Genomic DNA, 27,108 nt, shown 5'->3' with positions numbered 1-27,108 from the left:
GTCTGAACTTAGACTAGACAGAAATATGTATAATCTGTTCAGCAAAATATATAAATATTAACGAAAAGTATAAAATGAAGTCAAAACTAATGACGTGCTGACCATTTGTGTTTCGTCATAAAACGTTTGAATTTCTTAAAAATGTAATTCAGTCATTTCCTTTTTCCTTTCACTCCAATTCATAGTCAACATCCTGTCAGGCCAATTCAATAAATCAAGAAAAGTCTGTCCATGACTCAGAAGGAGGAACTTCCAGTCTCCTTAGAAAACTGCATGATGGGTTTCCGTAATTCTTCTGCACTCAATCGTAGCACACAAAAAAAACTTTGGATTAGGATCTCGGTAGTTTAATTTATCTAAAGAGAACAAGATGCCTGCAGTACTTCAACCATCAATCTGTTATTTGATCTGGAAAGTCCAAGTCCACAATGGAGGTGCACCAGGTGCAACGAATTTAGCTATAGTTTCTGTATTCAACAAATGTCAAAATAAATAGTCTTAAAGTACATTTGTAAAACGTCCTGCTAACAACCTACCACATTTGAACATATACTTGGGTTGTCACAGTACCAAAATTTCAGTAGTCAGTACCAATACCAGTAAAAATTTCACCACGGTTCTCTCTGTACCAATTTCAGTACCAGAGCAAAAACTGTTGAATTTAATATTTACAAAAATGTTGTCCTTTCTATTCTAAATTCTATCACACATTAAAATACGGTTGTCAATCCAGAAGCTTTGCAGTGCACTTTACAGCTTGAAAATCTAAACTTGTATTCAGATTGTGATTGGTAGTAAACAGAAAGAAAGAGAAGAGCCTCTCTTTATGATCAATCTCTAAAATTCAAGCTAACTGTATTCTGAACTCACACGAAAACTCTTAATCGCACAAAGAATCTCATATAAATTGTGTTTAATCTTTGTTGGTTATAATGAATGTTTTCAGTGGTGTTAAGCAGGTTATGTCAGGTCATGTGCTCAACAGATATGATTGTGATTGGCTACAATGCTCGATGCTTGAAACACACTGTAAATAGAAATCTTTGACGCTTAGAGAGCACACAAAAAAACACAAACGAGTGAGAGGGTCAATCAGCATACTCAATTCAGTAATCTGTACTATCAGTTGCCTACTCCTTTTTTTTGTGCTGGTTTGACAATCCTAAAATGGTCACTGTGATTTTGCCAAGTAAGATGTATTTTGTTGAACCTGGAACACCATTCCTGTCCAAAAATGTAGTCCTAACCACATTCCTACCCCTAAACATAACCCTACCAATAATCCCTAAAATCAGAGGGAAATGATATAGGTGAATAAGCCCATAACCTAGCCTGAATGCCAGCCGAACTCAGCCCCGCCTACAACAATTGAGCTCGGGCAGTTTGGTCTTGACTCGATCCATAGAGGAGTGATTATGCCTGAACAGAAACTGCTTGGACCAATGAAATCATCAGGGCGGGCTTTAGACGATGACGGACAGATGATCAACAGTAACGTAATCATGCACGTCATCAACTTGAATTTAATTTGTTCAAATCTTAAATGGAGAGCTTGTTCGTGTATGCATTACCCTTCACTATTTCTCTCTGAAATGATGATCATGTTGGTAAGTTTCCGTTTGGGGGAAAAATGTGTGTTATTTTGGCAAGGTTGCCTGCTAAAATTGGCATTTATGTGTATATATATATCACATAATTGAGCTTGCTTCAACCCACGGACATGGAAAACAACCCGTGGAAAAAAACGCAGACTTGGCAACACAGTGCAGTTGAGCTCTGTTGACATTTGACAACTACGTAATGCGTTGCTTCGTTGCTCTGATTGGTTGTAGGTCTATCCAATTGATGTCTTTCCTGGTTCGGTTGAAACACGCCCCATAATCACAGCCCAATGGAGCAGTTTCAGACTCATATTCTGACTAGAATTGAGTATGACCACGTCAGGCTAACCATAACCCTCATCAAAAGCCAAAGCTTAAAGGGAAATTATATAAAATCTGATTAGTTGATTAGAATGTTGTTCCAGGATCAACAAAGATGTTGAAATCTCTCTCTCTTTCTCTCTCTCTCTCTCTCTCTCTCTCTCTCTCTCACACACACACACACACACACACACCACACACTTCTATACTCTTTTTAATATACTCCCACACATACCTTACGCTCTATGCTCTGTATACTTTGGATGCCCTAGGGCTTGCAGTTGCCGCATACCTGATGCCAGGCCGGATAATCCGAGGCATTCTCCCATTCTTACAGCTCTAGTTACCCAGTGAGCATTATGATACAAACATACAGTACAGAGTCGGACACAATGATAACTCCACACACAGACAAACATACAAGAACAGACAAGCAGTCATGGACGCATGCAGATCCATTCCAACATTAACTCGACAAAAAGCAGAACTCTGTCCAACTTCTAGGATTTCAAAGGATCCCGAAAATGTCTTTGTCATCATTGTGAGATCCAGTGAAGAACAGCTGTTTTGATCGCCTTTGATCCGATTCGTGTACATATAAACCTCACAGGTTTTAACAAAGCCGATATCCAATCAGAGTCGGGTATGTTCGATTAAACACAATGAATATCTCACATTTGTATGGGAGTAAATGCAGCCTTGTGAAACATCAGTGATTGGTTTTGTTAATGAATGCGTGCGTGTGTGAGGGTGTTGACGGATGGCTATGGCTCGTGCTGATGGCATGCGGTGAAGCCATGAGGTAATGCAGCAGAAAAGCATTAAATTACAGGCAGACAAAACAACAGTCTGTCTCTTCTCTGTTCGATTTGAACGACCAGTGTCTCCAACACACCCGCTGAGCACAAAAGCCTTCCTGAACTGACATTTCCATTATGTTATGGTATAGATATGCAATGAATGGAGCAATATGATCCCAGGTCATAAGAATATATACACAACCGACCATGTCTTTTAGCTTCAGGCATCTTAGTTATATATATAAACACACATATATATATACACACACGCACATGGTTCTACATGGTCAAGCTGCACTGCCATTTTCTTTTGAAAATGTACAAATCTAGAAATATATTATGCTGATGAAATAGAAATAAACGCTGGGAATATGCACAACATCCTAATATGCACGTCTTTTCTGGAAAAAAGAGAGGTTTGTGGATTTGTTAGTGTGAATATAACATCCAGGCCCGGGTGTTTCAAAAAGTTGAATCTGGATTTAGAAAGGTTTTGCTATCCAAAATCAGGTAATTCGTCTTCAAAGCAAAATTGGATTGAATGTAACAAAAAACAAATGATTATCTGTCGTTAAAATACTTATTAATGGCAACAAATGCTGGCCAAAACTGGTACTGCAATCACTATTCTCTCTCCCCCTCCCCCCTGACTCGAGGTTGCCAGATCCTGCAGGATCAGCAGGAACGTTTGTATCTGCAGTTGTGGTAACTAGAGCAGATCTGGCAACCCGGATGCAGAAACACTACTGACTTCATGATTGGTTGAATGGTGGAGGGCGGAGCTTCAGGCCAAAACACAACATGTCAACATCAACATCAGTCGAGGGCTGCAACAACAACTTTTAAATGACAATATCCTAGCCGGACTACTGTGATATAAGTATTTGAAATTAACATGATTTATTTATGTCTGGTAACATATCAGGGCCATTGTATGCTTAATTGTAATACATTTCTTACATACAGTTCCTTTAACAACAATTTAATAAAAATTTAATTTTAAAAACTTGTTTAGGGCCCTTTAAATACATTTCTTTCTTTTTTTTGAGTTTTGTTAAATTTAACAGAACTCAAAAGTTTTCCCTTTGAACAACCCATTTTAAAGATTGTATCCAATCTGATAAAATCCAATCAAGTTACTTTTTAACAACTGGGCCCTGGTGCTAATAATGCCTGAGCCAACAGCGAGACAAAATAGGACCAAAAATACACACTTATGTTCACAACAGAGCGTAATTCAAAAAATGACAGCACATATCCCAGCAAAACTTGTGTGGACATGTGAGTCTATGTACGATATAGTAGTTTGTGTCTCTAATATTCTCCTCAGGATTAAAACAGAAAAAAACGACGACTTTCAATAACACACAGACTAGTCTTGAAAAATGCCTTTCCAAGATATTGCATCAACCATGAGGCAAAGTGTCTCTTGTTTCACTAGTTAAGAATGCAAACTCAGAAGACTCATAACCATTTCAGTCTATCCACAATAAGACCCAAAAGTTCACACAGAGTGCACCAAAGTCCACGAGAGCAAGTGATCAAAAATCTCATAACTACAGCTAAAGAACCCATTAAACCTGACAAGCAGACCCTTATGAGCGAGGCTCAATCTTCAACCAGATATGAAACTCATAATAAGTGGATTTCATGTAGCAAGCATTTTGGTTTTAATAAAAACAGACAAACATTGCATTCCCAAATATAATAACGTGTAAAAACAGACAGAGTTCAGCATGAGTTTCACGTGAGAGTAGCTGTCCAATCATCTGTTAGTATGATATAGATGACATCATAGTTATTCACGCACTGGCAGGGTTGCCAGGTTTTCACTACAAAACCCGCCTAATTGCAACTCAAAACCAGACCAAAACAAGTCCAATCGCGTTTTTAGGGGTTCCCTGGTGAAAAAAAATGTGGGTTTCCTGCTAAAATGAGCATTTCTGGCGCTAAATATAACATAATTGGGGTCACTTCAACTCGCGGACATTAAAAAAACGCTGGCGGCAACGGTGTTAAAGTAGCCCAATACCGCTGGAAAACCGCGGACTTGCAACACTGCGTGTTGGTGTTTTGCAGTTCATTGCAAACTAAGGAGATAAGCTGCTGATAGTGTCGCTACCTGCATCATATAAATCTTCTGGGTTCCCAATATGTTAAAAAAGCGACGGTCAAAAAAACGTGGACAGAACAGCCACTATTTGTCAACTTTGTTCGACGCGAGTGCATATGCTCTAATATGACCAGTCCTTTACGCCATCAATCCTCACCCGGGTGTTGATAGCTCACGAGCGCAGGTGGGGCCGAAGGAGCACACATTGCCATCTGTGTTTAGACAGGCACTCAGTGTTAATTCAAACAGGCACAAAACAGTAATGAAAGCTCTGAGCAGAGCATGACAATAAGGACTCCCCGATGGCCAGGGGTCATTGTGAAAGACGCTCGGGACAGTTGATGGAGCTGTCACTGCATGATTTACTTAAAACAATGGAGTGAGTTAGTAAAACGTGCTGATGTATCATTAGTCGTGGAAATGAATTGTTCATTTGTGGCCATGATATACATTTTTATCCAGAATATCTACTACATTTGGACATTCAGGTCAAAAATGGTTATTGGCTAGATATATCAGAACATGGATTACCACCTAAAACGAATCTCTTTCTGCAAACTGTCACTCCGATTAATTTATCCTCCTCGGCTGGAACAAGCCCGAGGGGAGGGGAGAACATATTTTCCACCAGCTGTCTCACATGAATGAAACTTTGGTTTAAAAGATTTCATCCTGTGCAGCTTCTGTATTAGCGCATCTTGCATAGAACATTGTGGAATGCGTTTGTGTATCTAACTGCATCTAAAGTTGTGGAAATCACCTTTGCTGGGTTTTCGGACGTGCACTTTGAGTGGCATTTCCTGGGACAAGAGTGACGGGCTCGGCGGGATGATCTCAGGACCCAAGCCTTCGTCCGTCTGACCTCCTGTGACCTCCCGTTGCAGAGTCTGGAAAAGAAGTCAAAGGTTAAACATCGTCAGGATTCAACACGGGCGTATTGTCCCGTCAGAGCTGTCACACTTGGATGGCTGGGTCTTATTTAATTCACTTTGACAGCACTGCAGTCTGCTTCTTTAGTTCACTCCACATGGATTTACTATTAGTTAATTCTTTAATTACATGAAAAGCCATTTCTTGCAATGATGATATCTATAGATGGTTTGTGCCAACCACAACTATCAGCTAAAGAGAGCATGAAACCATTCAACATCAAGAGACATTTAGGCCCTGTTTACACCTGGTATTAAAAAAGTGTTTTCGTCATTCGGATCACAAATGGATGATGCTAAATACTAGGGCTGGTAGAAATATCATTTTTTGAGCTTCGAAGCTTCGGAAGTGATCAACTTCGATGGGAGGGGGCTGAACATATTCTTCTCTCTAATAAAGGCAGGAATCTGGAGATGCCGTAGATTCATTTAGATAAATAACGGGATATAGTCTTGCTGCGATAGTCAGTGTTGCTGGTGTTACCGGTTAAATCACTTGCCCATCGGAGGTCTAATTACCACCCATCGTTAATAAAAAATAATTTAATTAGATCATTTAGTTATAGAACAGACAATACAAATAAAAATTGAACGTGCCAGCTTAATACAGCCTGAGCCGAATGAGAGTTGCAGCAAACTAGCAGCAAAAGGCAGACTTTCGTACTTTCTTGGCTGTACTTTCGGTTTAGAATTAGCGATTTAAAAGCCTCCGTCTATACCGGTATTACCGGTGCTGTCACATATCGATTAATTTCCACGTGTGACAGCACCAATTTCTTCACCGTCACATCCCTAACCCAACGAAGCTTATCCCAAAATACAAGCTCAGGCATGCGTTTTAGTCCATACAATCTCATGCAAATGTGTGCTCTAGACAGAGAATACTCCAGTTGCAGGGAACACTTCAGCAGGCTAAGAAGAAGCAAATATATTTATTATGTATAACAATCCATCCGATTCAAAACAGCTAGGCTATATAAGATAATTGTAAAAAAGAGTATTGTATTTCACCAGATTTTATAGGGTAAACAACATATTCAAGCACGAATTAGAACCATTTTAAGGGAGATGCCAGGTGTGTGGGAAAAATTTAATAACAAACCAACCGAATGAATATTCTAATATTCGGGTCCAGTCCTACTAAGTGCAGGTGTAAACGGGATTGAAAACGTTTTGAGCTTGTCCATTTTCAACCACTTCCAGAGGTAGGCTATTCCACAACGCATTCGACCAGATTGCAGAGTGTAGGCGCCTTTGTGGTCAAACGCATTCGCACAGCCACAAAAGACTGTGTACTCTTGGCCTACTGACTTAAGGCGTAAACATTATGGGAAGTGTGCTAGCCAGATGGGACTTCAACTTTGACGGCTGAAGACCTAAATTCGAAGACGAAAAACGTACCAAGCTCAATGTTCTCTCACACACTCAGAGTGTTCGCCGTGGTCTTGCAGCTAGAGCAGAAACAAAAGCTGCTGCTCTCTATACGTTTTTCCATCATCTCCTTTCACATTCAGATGTAAATTGAGCAAGCTTATTTCATCCATCAGATCGAAACGTCTGGAAAAATGTAAAATCACACTTTAATTTGCAGTCACAGTTGCAAGATATCTCAATGTGACGTGTCATTTCACATCTAATACATACAATTAAACGATATAAAGTTGCAAATATGAGAAATAATGTTTGTTTTTTGTTTTTTTACTCTGTATGCCGCTAAGACGTTTTGTTAGTGTTGTTGGCTATTTGGCTAACACCATGTTCAATGAACAAACTGACTAAATATGAGTCAGGGACTTCCTGGTAGTACATGACTGTTCTATAATTAGTCATCCTGGAAATCAAGCCAACTCAATGCACATGTGCCATTATGTCATCTAAGAATTAAAAAATAAAACATTTACCCCTGGTTTCACAGACAAGCCTGTGAAATGTCTCCCATTTTAGCTTTATCAGACTACAATCGGATAATCAGATTACAAATTCCACAACCCTTTCTGATTGGCAGAGTCAATAGTTCAATATTTCAGCTCCTCCCCCTTTCTGCTCCGAGGTTACATCTTCCAGCTTGGTAAAACAGCGTAGGAGCAAAAGGAGGCCGGTACCACATATGCTAAGCACAGCAGCTAGTAAAAGCCAGCTCTGAAACCAATTAGGACTGCCGAACAGTCCACTGCTGCCACATCCACATCCCATGCTGCCAAATCTCCGTTCCTCTCTTCCTCTTTTTGAAAAACATGCCCTTCTGTTGAAGACTCAGCTGAAGTGTGGATCATAACACAAAGGAAAGAAGTCCTTGGAAAAGTACAGCTGAGTAAATCTGTTCATAGCAGACAAAGAAGAGCAAGGCGATAGACGAAAATGAATCGGCCATTATTTGAATAGCTGTGTTTGATGTAACCAAAAAATATTGTTTTTGTGCAATATTCAGTTTAAAGTCAACATGATACAGCCTTCACTTACTCCTTTTACTATACAATCTGACATACAGAAATGTAGTGTGAAACACAATAGCCAATGAAAAAATGTAAGAAGGAACTTGATTGTAAATCGTGGGGAATTAACTGGTTAATTAATAATAAATGCTTATTTTTTGGCAATTTTGGCAATACTGTATTATTTTAATTGTATTATTGTTTATTGTATTATTTTATTACTATACTGTATTTAATCATAAATATGAACATATACTACCATTCAAAAGTTTGGGATCAGTAAGACTTTCTAAGTTTTCAAAAGAAATCTCTGATGTTTACCAAGGTCTATCTTTTTTGCTATCTTTTTCAAATATTTGCTTATCTAAATATAAAGTTAATTTCATCCATTGTTGTGCATGTTTATACTATATTTAAATAGTATGGTATTATGTATTGGATATTGGCATTGGCCGATTAAACAATTAATATCACTCAACCACTAGTAAAACAGAAATATTGTGGACTTTTTTACTATTTAAAACTGGTTTCTATTTTAATATATTTCAAAAGTGATTTATTCCTTTGATGGCGAAGCTGAATTTTCAGGAGCCATTACTCCAGTCTTCAGTGTCACAGTGATCCTACATTCTGATTTGGTGCTCCATAAACAGCTGTGCTGCGAAATATTTTTGTGGAAACAATATATATATTCTATTAATATATTATAATTCTTTCATGAATAGCAAGTCTTTGATATAGAATCTTTCGTAACAATTCAAAAATCAAAGGGTATATGATAATTGAATTTGTTTATATAATATTGAATTTTACACCAATGAAAACAAGGCTGTGAGGGACAGACTACAATAGTATGCATGTGTGTATAAAGGTCCTAGATCATGTACATTTTAAAACTCAACTTTCAAAATGTTCTTATGTAGTTTTTTTTGTTTTTGTTTTTTTGTCAGCTGAACAATTAGCATGTTAAACTCCAGTACATTCAATTGAACACACTGTATTTCTATCCCTAACAGCCTCGTTTTCATTCCTGTCAAACATGATTGCTACCCTAAGGTCTATCAGTGCCTTTATTGCTTTTTTGGCTTCTTTAAACAGTGCTATCAAAAATGTAATTCAAATAAATGTTGGTGAGTACAATCAAAGTATCACAAACAAGATGCTTGAGACAAAAGAGCATGTGTTTTTGTTGATGTTTAGGCTAGTATAAAGGCCTCTTGAACAAGCGAGCAGTCGGTGCTTCCTGATGAATCACAGGAGGGTTACACAGAGGGCTGATTTAAGCATGGAGAAATGTGCTGAGCTTCAGTTCGTGAAAGCCAAAACCAACAAATCACTAAATAGAACCGCCTTCTCTGCCTTCACAGGGTACTTTCCCACTACGCCCGCTGAAGCACAGGTTTCGACAGCATGTGTGTCTCATGAGCCCATGTCACTACAGATAACACTCCACCGGAGACATTTAGATCTAACAAAAGAGGGATACCCCCCCAAAAAGTCTTAACATACATAAGGAAGGGTTTTATCACATTTTGTCAGCATGCGTTTTTACCATTTTAACTGCACATCCTTCACTGTAGAAACCAATATCACATAACTATAAAGTTTGTATTTTAAATGACAAAATGACAATAAAAAACATACACTGCCTGATTTCTGAATGATCATGTGACACTAAATACTGAAGAAATGGCTACTGAAAATTCAGCTAATTGTAAATTAACCCTTTAAAATGCATTCAATTAGAAAACAGTTCTTTAAAAATTTAATAATACTTCAAAAACATTATAAAATCTTAATTATGTCAAACTTTTGACCAGCAGTGTTAGTGTATATACGCTCCTAAAAGGTTAGCCAAGCCCAAAATGGCTAAACGCTAAGCTTTTTATTGTCATAACCACAACTTATTGGTCAGGAAATTAGCTAAATTTAAGCAAATGCACTACTTAAAAAGCCATTGTTGTCTGTGAAAATTGACAGACAACAGACTGAATGAAGTTTTTGGCAGATATGGGAAGTGATAAATCACAATGAAACATGAGTCGCATGGTGATGCTCCAGCGTGTTGTCTTTGAAAATCTGCTTAGTTATATAATAATAAATGCATCTCTACTACAGTGAAGCATGGACGAAGAGGTGTTGTTGTGTCTGGAGCCTTTTTTGCCTTTTTAATGCTTTGGAGTACATGAGAATATTGCAGAATGGCTTGCTTTCCACAAATGAAAAGTTATCTAAAGAAAGGTTATTTTCCAACAAGACAAGCTCCTGCCCAAATTGCAAAGACAACCAAGAAATGCTTTGCTGTGGAGGCATTTTAATCTCTGTTTAGACATGTCAAGAACAAGAAGACATGAATACAACAAGATGTTATAAAGACAGTCTTGTAAAGTGTATTTAAAGCAGCACTAGGTAACTTTTCAACCTTCATAATATATTTTCAAGACTCTTGTGATGATACATCGACTTACAATAGGTTGAATGACACGTCTGCCATAGCCTGAAAAAATCTGTATCGTTTTAAATCGTATTTTTAGACTTCGGGTTTCGGGTAGTAACCCGAGAATAAAAAGAACTACAAAATTCGACTGCTTTACGGCATACGTCACTTCCACCACCACCCCCACTTCCTTAAATTCGGACGTGCGAGCACAACTATCGTTGGTTTGTCGGATGTTATAGTCATGTCCGAAGCAGCACAGAAAAATAAGAAAACGGTTTTGTTGGCGGAAAACAATAAGAGGAAACAAAAAAAGTGATCGGATTAAAGGCAGGACGAGGATCAACATTGGGTCAGCGTTTGCTTGTTGGCGTGAGCTGAAGGAGGTGTGCCCGACCGATGCTGACTGGCTTTCATGCTTGCTATGGTTATTACCTACCACTCAAACATTGAATTGAAGTATCAAAGATTCTGTAAAACGGCAACCAATAGACTAGGCTACTATAGTGACGCTGGCTTCGTAAACGTGAGCATCGCAATCATTTGGCGTTTGAAAAAAATAAAACCCATGAAATTATATTCATATGACATGCTGAAACATATGCCACAGTACCTGGGATGAAGATATTTCACACACCACGCAAGCAGAACTCCTGCATGTGAACAGTGTTCAGGGTAACTGTTAGTGATGCGCGGGTCGCCTTTTTTCCAACCCGCGGGTCCTGGTTTTTTAACCCGCCCCCGCGACCATTAAATAGACATAAGGGGTCCGCGGGTTATGAGACGACCCGCTCATCACTAGTTCAGGGCTATCATGGTTGTCATGTCAACAAATGCACTCGTGCACCCCCTGATGTAGGATGACAGTTTACAACAGTAGTAGAGGACAATATTTTTTCCCAACTGTAGGGGGACCCTGAGAGCAAAAGTTACCTAGTGCTGCTTTAATAACACCAGCTAAGAGCAAAAAAACAAAAACAAATACATATGTTAAAAAATATACAACAGTTCTTTCTGGTTCTCGAATCAGATTGGCTGAGATCATTTACCAGCCTTGCGATATTCACACTTTATCAGCTCTCAAACTGTATCTCTCAGCTTGATTTAATTCAACTCGATCTTTATATCAGGCACTAAATACGTTCTTCCTTAAACTGGCCGACTTCATAGAAACACATTCGACAGAAAGATCTCGGAGAATAAAATATGACAGATAACATCTGGATATAGTAGTTTAAGCAGTGTTGCTCACGCTATCTAACTGCAGTTAGCGTCTGACGATCTATTATATAACAATAAACATAAACTCTAACGTGCTTCATAAAATACATCTTCTATCAATATTCCTGAGAGGTCAATAATGTCATAAAATCTCAAAATATGCAGTAATTTCATCAGTTTCCCAGCTAGTGTGCTTGAGATACACTGAAATAAATGGGGTTCAGTGCTGGAACTACTGGCTGTTTGGAACTATTGGTCGCTCCGTGACATGCTTTACTTCCGCATTCCTCAGTTCCTATGGGAGTGTCGTAACTCTGTTTTTCAACGGCTCTGGCAGGACCCAAGGTTTCACAGCAGAACATTGCCCAAAGCATCACAGTGCCTCCGCTGGCTTACCTTCTTCCCATAGTGCATCCTGGTGCCATGTGTTCCCCAGGTAAGCGACATACACGCAACCGGCAATCCACGTGATGTTAAAGAAAATGTGATTCATCAGACCAGGCCTCCTTCTTTCATTGCTCCGTGGTCCAGTTCTAATGCTCATGTGCCCAGTGTTGGCACTTTTGGCAGTGGACGGGTCACCATGGGCACCCTGACTGGTCTAATGCAGCCCAATATGCAACAAACTGTGATGCGCTGTGTATCCTGACAGCTTTCTATCAGAACCAGCATTAACTTTTTTAGGCATTTTGAGCTAGCTAGCCTGTTTGATCGGACCACACGGGCCAGCCTTCGATCGCCATGTGCATCAATGAGCCTTGGCCGCCCATGACCACTGTTGCCGGTTTACTACTGCTCCTTCCTTGGACACCTTTTGATAAATACTGACCACTGCAGAACGGGAAGTCGGGAACACCCCACAAGAGCTGCAGTTTTGGAGACGCTCTGACCCAGTCATCTAGCCATCACAATGTGACCAATGTCAAACTTGCTCAAATCCTTATGCTTGCCCTATGCCTGCTCGGTGTATATTCCATAGCAGATGTCATGGAATATTCTTCAAAACTGTGTGTGCATCATGTCAGCATATATAATGTCATTTTTACATCTATTTATTTTTACATCCAGTTTGTAACTGTTGTATAATATCATAGTCTATAATGAAAGGGTTTTGCTGCTTCTGTCAGTGTTTTCAAAGCCTGTTTGTTGACTCACCAAGCTAACATTTTTGAGTTACAACATAATTATACATTTGCAATATTACATTACATGCTGGGTTTAAGAAAGTGTAAGTGTGAGTCTTATGTCATCGTAAAGGCATTGAGTCGTTGAGATCATTCCTACACTTGGAACCCACAGGAGTGGATGGAACAGATTTAAGACAGTAAACATTCCTTGGTTGTGAGATCTCATGGCTGAATTGTTTGTCTTTGCCAAACGACCCCAGTTCATTATTGTTGCTCTTGGTGTTCCCCATAGATACTATTGAATAAATCAGGTTGGATGTGTTTATCTTGGGGCGTATGGCCTGGTGCTAAAAAATTGAGGCTAGTCAGCAAAAGGTTGCGGGTTCAAACCCCAACAGGGGTTCTATGAACCATCCGCTTCGTTGAACTGAGACACTTAACCCCAGGTTGCTCTAAGGGGATAGTCCATGTTTCTTTGGATATAAAAATGTCTTTTAAGAAATTAGTTATAGACTAAATTTACCACACTAATATTATTCAGCATACATTCACAAACTCTTAAAGGGATAATTCATACAATAAATAAATGAATTGATGAAAAAGATTAATTTTGCACATCAACCATTTTCTATACAAGGAAAGTATGTTGATATTTTCATTTTAAAAAATATTGTATGGACCATAAACATGGGCGATTTAACTATTTAAATATAGCAACTATTTTTTTTTTAAATTCTGCAGTTATTTTAAGTTTTGCTTAAGTGTTTTTTTTTTCTTTAAATGCTAATGTTTTACGCCACAGACTGAACAGAAAGAAGCATTGCTTGATCATTAGTTGAACTAAATTAGTATTGTCTAATTATGAACTTAAATTTAACAGCTGATTGGTTAATTGTAATCCATTACATATTTCTATCAGTTATCTGACATTATCAAAATTAATTTGTTCTGACACAGTTAAACTGAGTTATTGTCATATTTTATTACCATGTTCCAAATAGCGAATAAACTGATAAGAGAAAATGTTGAAGGTGTCTGAATGAATTTTGGTTTGACGGTATAAGCCATTATTGATTGAATGTGGATCTCAAATGTAAAGATTTTCTGAGAATTAAAAATATTAATAATTTATTTAAATTTGTAATAATCATTTAGTCAACCATGTGACCTATTCACTTTCTTTGACATTCAACAAAATATCTCCTTTTGTGTTTTATGAATGAAAGTCAGTTGAAGTAGCAATGAAATGGAATAGTGGCAGATCTTTTCTTCCATATTGTGGTATACGTCAGTGTAACAAAATCTCAAAAAAGACAAATGGATGGTGGGGAATTATTTCTATGCATAGGTTGTTGATTGGATTTGGATTTGCTATGGGCTTTGCACACAAAAGTGGAGGCAGATGAATGTGAGCTTGCATGGCTTAATGATGGGAGAAGTCCCACATACATCACCAGACAGAAGTCTGCCATTTTCACTGGAAGATGCAGTTGACATTTTGATTACACTTTATTCTTCTTTCTTTTTTTTTTACTAAAATTAAACATTTGCATGGATGAATGATTCACAGTAAGATCTACAAAATGCATTTAAGGAAATATGCAGGGCGAATTTCATTACATGCAGACTTTAAATTCTTCCCACCTTGCAGCACGGACATCCGGCCTGGCAGGAGTTGAAGGTGGATGCGGTGATGTAGGAAGAGAAGGCCGGGGTCGAGGTCACGCTCACGTTTGGGAGTGCAGCAGCGCAGGCCCCGCCCCCGTGTGACGTCGACGACGCCTCACCAACTGTCACCTGTAGGATCTCCTGGATCTGTGTCAACTCTTGCCTCAGCACCTGCTTTTGGTGAAAACTAAAGGCGGGATGGTTCGAAGCCATGGTGAAGAGGAGCAGAAACTGCTCTCCCGTCTGGCCATCGTTAAGCTGAAGCCCGTAGTTATTAATGATGCTGTCGATGTGAGTCAGGGTGCGAAACAAAACTCCGGCCGCTACGCGGTTTTCCGAGCTGAGGAGAGCGAGTGAGACGAGCAACTTGCTCCTCACGACCTCATCCGTGATGTTGGTCAGGTTGGCGAGGTCAGTCGGGTTGTTGGCTTTGATTTCTGCATCCCTCAGAGAGTGGTAGTCCTTCCGGGCTAGGTCTTCCAAACACGAACCGAGGAAGCGCAGCTCAATGGGAACGCATAGGTCCAAAAGGCCGCAGAAGAACTCAGCCCTCTGCGCCGAACTCAACACGGAGAACCAGCGGTAAACCTCCTCTCTCTGAACAAAGCATCTATTCTCAACCATCTTAGACAGCACTCAAAAAATGCTTCAGATTTTTAAAACAAAGTTCATATAGCAGTGGTCGATGGCCTTTACGAACTTTACAAACTTCCCAATAATTCACTGACGGAAACATCCATGAACTTATGGGTAACGTTAGTGGTCAGTCTGAGCGCCTCAGAACCCCTACAAGAAGACATGCTACATGGTTTCCTTCGTGTTTTACATGTCAGCGATTGTATTATCTCGTCAAAGCATATCAAGTTATTGAAGAAACAAATTGTTTACTGTAATCCCAGACGCGCGGCGGCGCAGCCCCTCTGCCCGCCCGTGTCTCTCCTTTTTCGGCAAGCCCCCCTACGTGATCCCCACGTCAGCCAGTTATTCAATAGACTCCAGGACACATTATAAAACAAGCTCCTTTCTTTCAGATCTTATAGTATCCGTTAGACCGATTTTTCCAGATGAAATGGTCGGCATTGCTGTGCTCGAGCAAAGGAACCGTCGTCGGGCAATAGACATTGTGTGTAAAAAAACTCCAGTTTTAACAGTTTGACTGTTCGAATGGACGTCAATATATCCGTATATTCCTTCGTCGGACGATGAAGTAGCATGTGTTATGTTTTAAAAAAAAAAAACGTGACACTTTACCCGCTGCTTTTGTTTGCACTTCACGCGAGTGAATTAATGAACGGTTTCGTAGCCTATCATTATCCTGTCTTGAAGTCGAGTAAGGAAAACTGAGTGTAGTTCACTATCCCGAACTTCACGCAAACCTTGCCCACGGCTGGTTTTTATTGGATGAACAGTTTGTCAATAATCACATTCTGCACCGTGATTGGCCAACACGCCATTCTCGTATATTTTCCAAGCGCCTGCAGTCATATTTGATGTGGACAGTAAAATACAGTGTAATTTAAAGAGATAGCACATTCACTTAACATACATTCTTAACTGAATTTTAGACATATGGTAAAAGTATTTAAATTTTATAAAATGCTGTTTTTATTCATGTGGGGGTCTTAGTACAGGAAAGCTTCTTTTCTGAAGTATTCTTTTGCCTCTAGTCTAGCCAATATGCATAAATGGGAAATCTCTGCTTTTGTCATTTAATGATGTCAGCTTTCCCAAAGATGGCGCCAATTGTCCCAAGGCTCAAGTACCAAGTCGTATATCCTCACCCAAACTAGCGGATTCTATATTTACTCATTGAATTTCCAAAGTTTGGAAAGGTTCCAAAATATATCATTTTGTATTTAAATAACTTAACAATAAAAAAAACTTCATAATTATACTCTGGAGAAAAAGTATTAACTGCAGGGAAGTAGAGTGGCAAACTTTAGTGTTGGGTGATTTGTAATATCTAGAAAACACATTTTGATTAATAGTGTTGTAATTTTTGTTTTAAATATACCACATTGTCATAAAATGCCATAATAGGACAAGTAGACACATATAAAAGTAACTGTAAGAGTTTAAGTCAAGGGGGAACCCAAAAATGTATTTGTTGTCGGGTGGATTGTAAAACAAAATTTTGGCAAGTTTTGGACAAGCTACTTGGACAAGAGAAAATAGCTAATTTCACTATATGCTACATGACGAACATTTTCAACATTTATGCTTTAAAAAAATATATATTTTTTTGTACTCCAATTTTTTGATATAAACAGTGTTGACATTCACTGGATCTGAAACGTTTGTAGCAATTGTGTTACTCCCCAGAGATATTTACACTTTATATTTTAGCATGTGGTTGAGCAGAGTAATTAGCAATTTAAGTTACAAAGAATGTCCACAGTAGCAAATTCTGGATTTAGTGATCTTTTATGGATTCACAAAAAGCTTTTGCTACATAGTTAATGCATTGGGTATCATGAACTGAATTAATAATAGTTTTACTACATTTATTATTAATCTAGGTACATGTTAATTTCTACATACACTGATTACATTTTTAAAATTTCAAGTTCTATAAATGAGCACCTGATGACAAAATGTAAAAATTGTTATTAATTTTTAGTTCATGACATCTAATTCAGAACCACTGATAGAATATGAGAACACCTTACTTGTTATCTTTAATAATAAAATACAAATGTAGAAGATGAGTAAACTAGTATAACCTATAACCTACACCAAATTAAACTGTTGCTGATCATAAATGAACACTAGAGGGAGTAGTTGGCTCTCATTTTGTGACTGAAATTTTAAAGCTTTTTCTGTGCTCAAGCAAAGGTGACAGGTGGTCTGAGAATGGACTGAGAAATGTAAAGCTTTGGAAATATATAAATTCAGTACTAGTCCAACTGGTAAGGTGCAAAAATAAACAAATAATAAAACACATTTTGTTTACTTTGATGTAAAAATTAACCTTGTACAAATTAAGGATGGCATGAGTAGTCAAGTAACAGCCATGATTGATCATGATAGCTTGGTCAAAATCATGAGTGATGTAGTCATGCCCATGGACCATTTGCTGAACATCTGATGCGTATGGCACACTTATCTGGAAACACTTCAGAAGTTTCGAATTAGTCATCTGATAAGTTAAATTCTTCAGGATGTCCGCGAGACGTGGATGTTGCATTCTTTAACGGTCCTCCTGGAAACAATTGCCGTGACGCCAAGCGTCATCGTGTTTACAACTGTGACAATAAGCGCTTACCAGGATCAACTAAACGCTGGATTTTTGTTCTTGGATGAATAATTTATAGATGCACACCAGCCTATTATTTCATGGATATCGACTTTACATTTCTACGCCCCTAAATGACGCGGAACAAAATTAATTGTGATTGGTTGCGTTACATGTCAGTCAAACATCCTTTTGTGCAGTCCTTGGTCAATGATACCTGCGAAAAAGTCCAGACCTTCTGCTGTCAGTCTGAAGGTCTAGCTACGCAAGATTGTGTGTGACATAACTTTTAGTGAATACAAAGTCATACATAAACATGTCAAATAGTGGACCAATTCATCAGACATCAATTTGTTCCAAAACTACACAAGGTCATGCTAGCAGAGACGAAAATAGTGGTGCACTATTCATCAAGATAATCACGGTAATCAGCGGGAAAAGCAAAGAGACACGCTTTCTGAGTTGTCTCTCCCCATTGAGTTGGCTAGTGAATGGGATGCCAAAGATGTTTTTCTGATTCACATTCAAATTATTGCCCTTTTTACTTAACTATTTGAGTCGATTTAACATGCTCATTCCTATTACAAAACCCCAAAAACCTGAGTTAGCAAATGTCACTGTTTCTGCTACTGCTGCCCTGTGGTTAAAAAAGTAAGAGAAGCTAATTTAATAACTCTCCAAATTTTCAATAACAGCCTTGATTTTTTTCCAGTTGTGCTGTAGGGGTGCGTGAGTCATCACAGTCTGTTTTGCTAACAAGTCTGGGTGATGTTGTGTCTCTGGGCTTAAACTCATGGTAATGCTCCTCAGGCCTCAACCCTCCACAGCCATAGTGTGTCTGCATCAAATCCTCCATGGTAAAGCAGAAACAATACAAAATTACATTTTCTATATGTAAAATTTGTGGATCAGAACAGGATAATACCAGTGCAATTAAAGGTAATGAATTATAATTTATTTGCATGTTAGTTTTTGTTCCAAAATATTATTTTAATGGTTAACATGTCAATACCTTTTGATGTCTAACAGTCAAATGATTTGTTTCTCGTAGGTTTTTCAAGAAAGGGTGCAGTTGTTTGCAAGAACAACCTCGCAAAAAACGTCAATTTGAGAAGAATGTACACACTTCCACTGCAATGTCTATCTTCTTACCCACACACACACTCCCACACTCTGCCTGCTGATCCCACTTCATAAAATCTCCCTCTCCTTCTCTAATGCTAATCAAGCCAACAGCAGGCCATCACTAAAGTAGCCTGATAAGCTAAACCACCAGAAGCAATGAGTTAGCATTGTTCAGTGAAACACATGTAGTGTAATGAGTCAAATACATGAATCTTCTTAATTCAAACTGTAGGTGACCTGTTTACTGCATGAAACCTGGTTATCGGTACCTGCTGAGCCAAAGCAGCATGTCAGAGTATTTTTACCCAGCTCCGTCAGAGTTGATCCCCTGTAATTGAGGATAAATATCCCTCCTCCTCTTTACAAACAGACTGTTACACACAATTGCAATTTAAACCTAAAGATAAGATAACATGTAAGTCCCTTGTTTTTCGTGTATACAAACAAATCTACATACTGTATTTTGAAGTAAGTCTCCCTGTATCCCCTTGAAATCTCATGTGCTTTTTTCATTACAGCATACTTCTAAGGAATAGTTGTTTAAGAAGAAGGAGAATACAGTACTCTATACTGTATTGCACTGTGTTCTCGGTAATCTGAAACTCTGATATGTCTTCAGTTATGACATACTTTGTTTATGAATTGTCACCACAATAAAAGAAACCCTTGTGCCTTACAGATTCCATTGAATCCAGTGAAGAATAGTCAGGATGATCAAGAGCCAAGGTCAACAGAGCAGCTTTTATATTATATCACCTGTAACAAAGAGATTTAATGCACCATCTCAAGCCATATCATTAACTGACAAATGCTCTAATTATTCTATGAGGGCAGAGCAATGGAGATTTAGTGGGAGGGTAGGGGGAGGACTAAGCCGGGCAATTAGGAAAAGCAATCTTTGCTCCCTGAGGTGGATAAAGAGAGAGAGAGAGAGAGAGAGAGAGAGAGAGAGAGAGAGAGAGAGAGAGAGAGAGAGAGAGCGGTGAGTATTAACGCAGTACATGTCTCTTTAAATGAAGGGAGAGTGAGGGAGAGAGAGCATGTGCAAGGGGGAGGGGGAGGGGGAGTTGGCTGCGTTGGAACAGTCCGCCTCTAATGAGCAGATTTGAGAGACACCAGTGTAAGAGAGAGAGAGAGACATCCAAGCATATGGGGGAATAAGATGACGACGGAGAAAAAGACCATCAGCGTCACATGAAAATCATTCCAACAACGTGATTGAGTCAAGGAAGATCAGAAGAAGGTAAATCAGGAACAATGAATCTGGTTTTCCCACCTGCAAGCAAACGGGAGCACAGGATTTTGATACAGACCTGAAAAGAGATCAGAGAGGAAAGCAGAGACACCGACAAAACAGTGCCCAGATAAGGAATTAATCACATCAGTTTGTTTACGAATAAGCTGTGTGCTCATCCAGTGCTGGCAAAAGCGTGCGTATATATGCACGCGATCGTGTGTGGATAGAGACTGCATTGCTGCTAGCTGACAGAAACTGAAGCTTGCAAAATCCATCGCTTTTTTTTCTTGTTTCTCTTGCACTCTGTGTGGCATCAGCATGTCGGGTGGATTTGGTACAACAGTAAGTGAGCTCCTGGCAGAGGGGATGCATTTGTAAATGCTACCTGCTTGCTTCATCTATCGGCCGTCACTCTGAGGACTCACAGGTTTCTAGGTGGAGCCTGGTGGTCTCAGCAACTGGGAGGGGAAGTGAAACAGCTCAAAGCCCCAGAGAGGAAGAGCGGGAGTGAGGGTAGGTGTGTGCTGGCACAGGGGCCCTCTGTGGAGGCAGGAACGAGGAGGGGGCCAGAGCACCAGAACCAAGAGAATTGTTGCTGCGCTGGTAACGGTAAAACAAGGCGCATGGCTGGCGTGGGCCCACTTTCATCACTAAGAAGCAACTGCAGAAAAGCAACTTTTGAATAAAAAGCTCCACTCCTGGAGGAGGATGGTCTGAGAGGGCTCAAGCTGCTCCTGCCTAGTTTGACAGGAGGGGACTACTGCCCAGGAGGGCTCCTCTTTCTTTCTTTAACTTTTTGCATTGTTTTTTAAGGCCAATCAAGGGAGCGTTTATGTGTTTTTTTATTTCCCAGCTTTCCACCAACACCCTGGACCCATTTCCAAGTCAGATTTTTTTGGGGTCTTACTTCTTTTTCTTTTCTTTTTGAGATTTGGGGTATTTGCCAAAACCTATTTCATGCATGTCCACTGGGGGCAGGTTCAACTTTGATGATGGGGGATCATACTGTGGAGGGTGGGAAGAGGGAAAGGCCCATGGCCATGGCATCTGCACAGGACCTAAGGGCCAAGGCGAGTATGCAGGCTCTTGGAGCCACGGCTTTGAGGTGGTGGGCATCTATACATGGCCCAGTGGGAACACCTATCAGGGGACATGGGCGCAAGGTAAGCGCCATGGCATTGGTGTTGAAAACAAGGGCAAGTGGGTTTATAAAGGTGAATGGACACATGGATTTAAGGGACGCTATGGTGTTCGGGAAAGCACAGGAACCAGTGGCAAGTACGAGGGTACATGGAACAACGGCCTGCAGGATGGATATGGAACAGAGACTTACTCTGATGGAGGTAAGAGTATAATGAAATTAAGTTCAAGTTTTTAAAAGTCTTCCTACTGAATCACAATAAAAAATGCTGACATCTCTGCATAAGGAATAGTTCACACCGAATCGTATCCCTCTTGTCATTACAAACCCATATGATTTTTTTTCTGATGAACACCCTAACGTTGGGCCCCGGCGTTTGTCAAAGTATTTTCTTGTGTATTTAACAGAAGAAAGTCATACCGGTTTGAAACAACATGATGGTGAGTAAATGTTGATGGGACTTTTGTGTGAACTGTCCTTTTAATCAATAACAAACACACTGTTGCAGCAAAGAGAGATTTCTAGAATACCTTGTAATTTCCATTTTTGCACCACTCGTCACTTTTTTTAACTTGTAGTCAGAATTTTTTTATTCATCCTCTACTCATCATTTGGGCAAGCAAATTCCTCCATCCTTCTCAAGCAGCGGAAGAGATCAATTGGACATCTAGAGAGAAAGACAGACAGAGAGATTGAGAAGATTCCAGTCAGCCTTTAAGTCTTGGGGCAAAAGCCCCTGACAAAATACCGGAACACCATATTTAAGCTGAAACAAAGTTTCTGTTTTACTGTTCTGAGACAGTAAAAACTAAGAACAAAAGTCAAGATGATATAAGGGATAAGTGGCAGAACAATGGCCATAAAAGTATAATTTAGAAAATAGGCTCATTTATTTGAAAAAAGCAAAACCATCACTGTAGCATAACTTGACAATACACTCATGCAATGGACTGTCTCTAACTGGCCTAGATAAAGTATATGTTTAAATAATAAATTGTTCTGTCAGTGATTATTTAACAAGAACCATATTTGTGCAGTCACGTGAGCTGAAGCCTCACTACTGTGCCTTTTTGTAAATTAAATCTCCCATTTAATCACCCTTAGTGTCTTAATAAAAGTGAGGTAACAGTGTAATGGCAATTATTAAAGGGACAGTTCCCCCAAAAATAATTTGTCCTGATAATTTGTCAAACATTTTTGTACATATTGCTAGTCAGTGAGTGTCAAAAACTATGTTGGACCACACTGACTTTGAAGTCTGTGTGTGTGTCGGGGTGGGTGGGGGGGGGGGAGGATTTCAACAGGTTTGAAATGACATGAGGGTGAGTAAATAATGAAAGAATTTTCAATTTTGGGTGAACTGTCCCTTTAAGTAAGTAGGTAGAGTAGGAGTTTATAGAGACTCAGGTCCCTATGATATACTCATATATTGATTTTTGGTAGCTGAATGTAGATGTGGAGAAACATATTCAAGTGTCTCTTAGTGAGTGTGAATAGTAAAGTCAGCACCCCTTCGGCTGTTTTAAGTGTCACTTCGGGTGAATGAGGCATATACTTATATCAACAGATTATCTATTTTCAGAGCAGCATAACCTCTCTCTCTTTGTTTCATTCTCTCAATCTCATTGCATTATGGAAGTGTTGCCTGTGAGTCTTTTACACCAAGTTGCTGTGGAAACGCACACAGACTCTGGCAGCAGGTCAGCGTGTCACTGGAGACTCAGTGCTCGCCACTCTGATTGGCTGGCTGACTCGCTAATGGTGTTTACTTACTTTGGTACTAATCTGGGCCACTTAATCACAACCACAGTAAGCAGTCAGAGAAGACAGAGATTGAGAATAAAAAAGAAAGAAGAGCCAAAGAAGGGAGAAACAATACAGGAGGAGGTTAATAGGGCCACAAAGAGGTTACTGCGGCATTATCAGCTCTCAGTGCTGTCTGAGTACACTACAGCTGCCACACACGAAAGCATCTGTTCAAATTATGACCTGAATTCCCCCATCACACTAAAGAGGACAGGTTTGAAGAGGGCAAACTAGTTTCCATTGGCTTCTCCTGCTGGAGAAGAGACTCTGATAGTATGCAATATTATAAACACCTCTTTGCTATAAATATAAACTGACATTTCTAGGGTTGCTGTGAACATATCCTTTTATGTGATATTTCAAAACTATTAACGTTACATCACATGCATTAATCTTTGATTCAATAACATGTCTTGTCATGTTTTATCCCTCAGTCAGCCCCTTAGGGATTACTTGTCTACAGAGAATGGCATTGTACAGGATATGGCCGATTTTTTGCTCTTATGGCTGCTCTGATTTCAGTTTCTGATGTAACCCCAATGATTATTCGGAAGTCAGGGAGTAAAGTACTTACATACATCGATGAGGAACTCTGTGTTGCTTGAGGCCAACAGTGTCATCATGTCCACTATGTGGCTTATACACAGCAATTCCTAGCACTCTTGCATGACTAAAACTCAAATGATGATCAATTTGGCCTCTGAAAAGTGCCGTTCTGCATTGCTCAAAAGCAATACCTACAGCTGGCGACAAAAGGAAGCATACATATCAGTTTTGTGGTTCAAATACATTCAGGATTATTTTATATTGTTCATAATCCTAAAAAGGGGAATATTCCACTTCTCAAAAACATCACCTACATAACATTTGGGGGGGGGGGGGGAGTCAAACTGAAATCCCCTTAAACGGATAACAGCCTGCTAGTCTATGTAGGCTTACAGAGAGATTTGGTTTTAAGTGTAGCTTTATTTTGCATTGTGGAGCGTTGTCGCAATACCATTGCCCCATATACAAAACGCATTACCTGAATAAACAACACTTTTATGACATTGTTTTTGTAAGATTGACAATGATATAAAAGTGTGGTTTGCATAAGAGAAAAGTCGCCTTGGCCTGCCATGTGAAGCACCTGTTATTTCCAAAGCTGTGATAAATGCCCAATGGATGGTTTATCTTAGAGTGGGTTACGGATAAGAGCTCATCTCTTTATTCCATCTATGGATACCAACACCTGTTTCATTCTAAGAAGTGCACTGTCCTGGATTTAAGGCCACTAGAGATGAGCATGGCCGACAGATGTGTACTCTGCGAGAGTCTGGCCCGCAACCACACGCACGCAACAATTACTCCGAGGTGCAATTGCTGACTTTGTGAAAAAGACAAGAGATTAATAATTCATGGAAGAGCCGATCCAAACAGACTTTCTTCCTGCTTTGCGGGAGTCTGCCTTTTCCTGGTATGAATTCTAATTAGTATTGTATGCGAGATATTTAGGCCAAGTGAGCCACAACGGCATCATTTCTTTAGACAGACACTTCCCTGATCACGACACATAGAAAGGAAAAAACAAGAAGTATTCAACCTCGAAACAGAACAGCGCGCATTGTTAAAGAAACGATTATACATTCAACCCGGGGGAAGGCGCGTGATTAAATCTGTCCTGTGATGTTTCCGCGTCTTTGATCTTTCCGCATTAACCGTTTCTGCTCTGTGTGCCCCGCGCTGTTGCACAATGCATCTCATAGGCCTCCGGCGGAAACGCAAGCGAATTAGTTTTGACATGTGGGTTGCTGGACTCATAGAAAGCCAATACAGGACCACTAATCACATAACCATGTGACCCATGTGGGATGTCCCATGCTCAAACGAAGCTACTGTTGTCAGTAAGTCAGCAATCTAATGACAGATCCACTACTGCGTTTTCATTTGTATTGCTGTTTTCACAGCTGTGCAGTGATTCAATTAGATGTTCCTCTGATTAATACTAGCGTCTGCATCCTCAGAGAGGCTCTATATATTGAATATTCACTCTTGGTTTGTTCAAACAGACTTGTTAGATATCACAAAGCAAGAGATCTGACATCTACCTCACAGAAGGAATCGTTGTATTGGATATCTGAACATCTTAACCTCCTGAGACCCAGCAAAACAAACAAACACAGGTTTTATTATTTCGATTATTTCCTCTAAAACAAATGAATTTGTGCGAAAATACCAGATGTACGGTTGAAATACCAAACAGTTTAATCAAATATGTAAACAACAAAATCAAATTATATGGGAATCATTTTATTTTCTATATTAACTAAGCATGGTTTATGGTTAGTTTATTCATTTCAGTTCATTAATTGCATTTGGGATTGTATTTTCCCCTTCCGTTTGTGACCCTGTAAAATAGAGATATATTTTAAATAGCTTTACATAATTATATCATATCATTATAATATTGAATATGAAAGAAAGGTCCTTTTCATTATATATATATATATATATATATATATATATATATATATATATATATGAAGCACTTATATATGGTCTAAGAGATATTATCAAACAACTTATGTCCACTACAGTGAACAAAAATGAATTGCTGAATCTCAAGAGGATATAAAACTCAACTGAAACAGGCAGGCTATACACCCACTCTTATCTTCAGAACCACGGAGAGCGCCAGCAGCGCGCCGGTGTCGTGACTGTTCTCCCTCTATCTCTCTCTCCCTGAGAGGAGCTTTCCCACGATATCATAGTAATACAAGAGAAGAGTACAATGATTATCTAACAAATTTTCTTCATTAGGCCTACCTGTCATGCTGTTTACTTATAACGCCTGTTTAGCCGCCTCTTTTAATGAGAAGTTCCTATGACTACCAGCAGAATTATCAAAGGGCTGGTAGATTGCGTGTGTTTTTACCACAAGAGATCTCACTTTCACTCCCTTGCCTGACCTCACTGGGAAAACGTACATAAGGGACCTTTTAGCAATTCGCTTTGACCGACAATAACATTTTCTGAACGCCAAAGTGTAAAGTCGAAAGATCTGCATTAGTCTGCAAATAGTTGATTTTTATCCTGACTGTTCCTGTTTCAATATGGGGGGGGGGGGGTCCATTATGGATCAGTGCAAGAGAAGAATGTCAGCAAACTTTATTTTGAACATTTTTGCACATCTTCATACAAAACCCCCCTGAATTTACGCAAAATATCTTATCCAAAATGTACATACCCTTGGTTCTTTATACTGTGTGTTGCATCCTTAATTGAGTATCTGAACAGTGAAGATTTCCACTTTTTTTGGCAAAAGTTTCCCAGCATGCTCAGAATGGCTGCAGTGGTTATATGATGTTATAATCCATATTTGCGGCTTATAACAACCATAAAAGGCTTCAATAAGAAAGGAAGTGATAATTGCAGGTGATAAATGCAGGGCGGGTAACAATGATCTCCAAAATTTAGAATTTGGACCGCAGTACATATTTCAACCATTAGCTGTCATTCCTACATACCGCACCTTTAAAATCTTGAACATGATAATTACACTAAATTAAGTTATTAATCTGTCTATATAAATATATTTTATGCAGCTACTTAATTTTTTAATATAAACATCTGGGTAAAAAAGAGTACACAAATTATAAGCATAAATGTAAGAACTTAAATAAAAAAAGCCAAACTGTAAATTGATTTTTCCGAGTTCTGTGCTCTCATTCATAGAGATTGTTAGATGGATGACGAGGCTTTTTAGGTTGGTTAGAATCTGTGATCTCTCACCCAGTTTGCTGGCTTCCATGGCTGCAACATGGGATGTCAAAATACTATTGAGCGAACTGGCAACGTGTAGTTTTGCACACAGCAAAACAGAAACAGACTTTCCGACATGGAACGCACGTTTCAAAGTAGAATAACTGGCTGTAG

General features: G+C 39.2%; 2 protein-coding genes across 2 annotated transcripts in view; one reads left to right on the top strand and one right to left on the bottom strand.

Annotated features, from left to right (window-relative positions):
* The window catches only part of zcchc14 (zinc finger, CCHC domain containing 14), a 36,728-nt gene extending 20,705 nt beyond the window's left edge, over positions 1-16,023 (bottom strand). Inside the window, exons 1-2 of the mRNA XM_067437071.1 lie at positions 14,626-16,023; positions 5,596-5,722 (exon numbers count right to left, since the gene is read on the bottom strand). Of these exons, the coding sequence (XP_067293172.1) occupies positions 5,596-5,722; positions 14,626-15,273 (775 nt within the window). The 5' untranslated portion in view covers positions 15,274-16,023. The remainder of the gene's footprint in view (positions 1-5,595; positions 5,723-14,625) is intronic.
* A 4,058-nt stretch (positions 16,024-20,081) lies between these two features.
* jph3b (junctophilin 3b) overlaps positions 20,082-27,108 on the top strand; it is a 47,789-nt gene continuing 40,762 nt past the window's right edge. Inside the window, exon 1 of the mRNA XM_067435815.1 lies at positions 20,082-21,589. Within this exon, the coding sequence (XP_067291916.1) occupies positions 21,208-21,589 (382 nt within the window). The 5' untranslated portion in view covers positions 20,082-21,207. The remainder of the gene's footprint in view (positions 21,590-27,108) is intronic.

Source organism: Pseudorasbora parva, chromosome 25 (genome assembly GCF_024679245.1).
Source record: "Pseudorasbora parva isolate DD20220531a chromosome 25, ASM2467924v1, whole genome shotgun sequence".
In the NCBI taxonomy this organism is placed as follows: domain Eukaryota; kingdom Metazoa; phylum Chordata; class Actinopteri; order Cypriniformes; family Gobionidae; genus Pseudorasbora; species Pseudorasbora parva.
The sequence above is the reverse complement of the archived record's forward strand: the minus strand, read 5'-3'. Positions and strand labels throughout refer to the sequence as shown.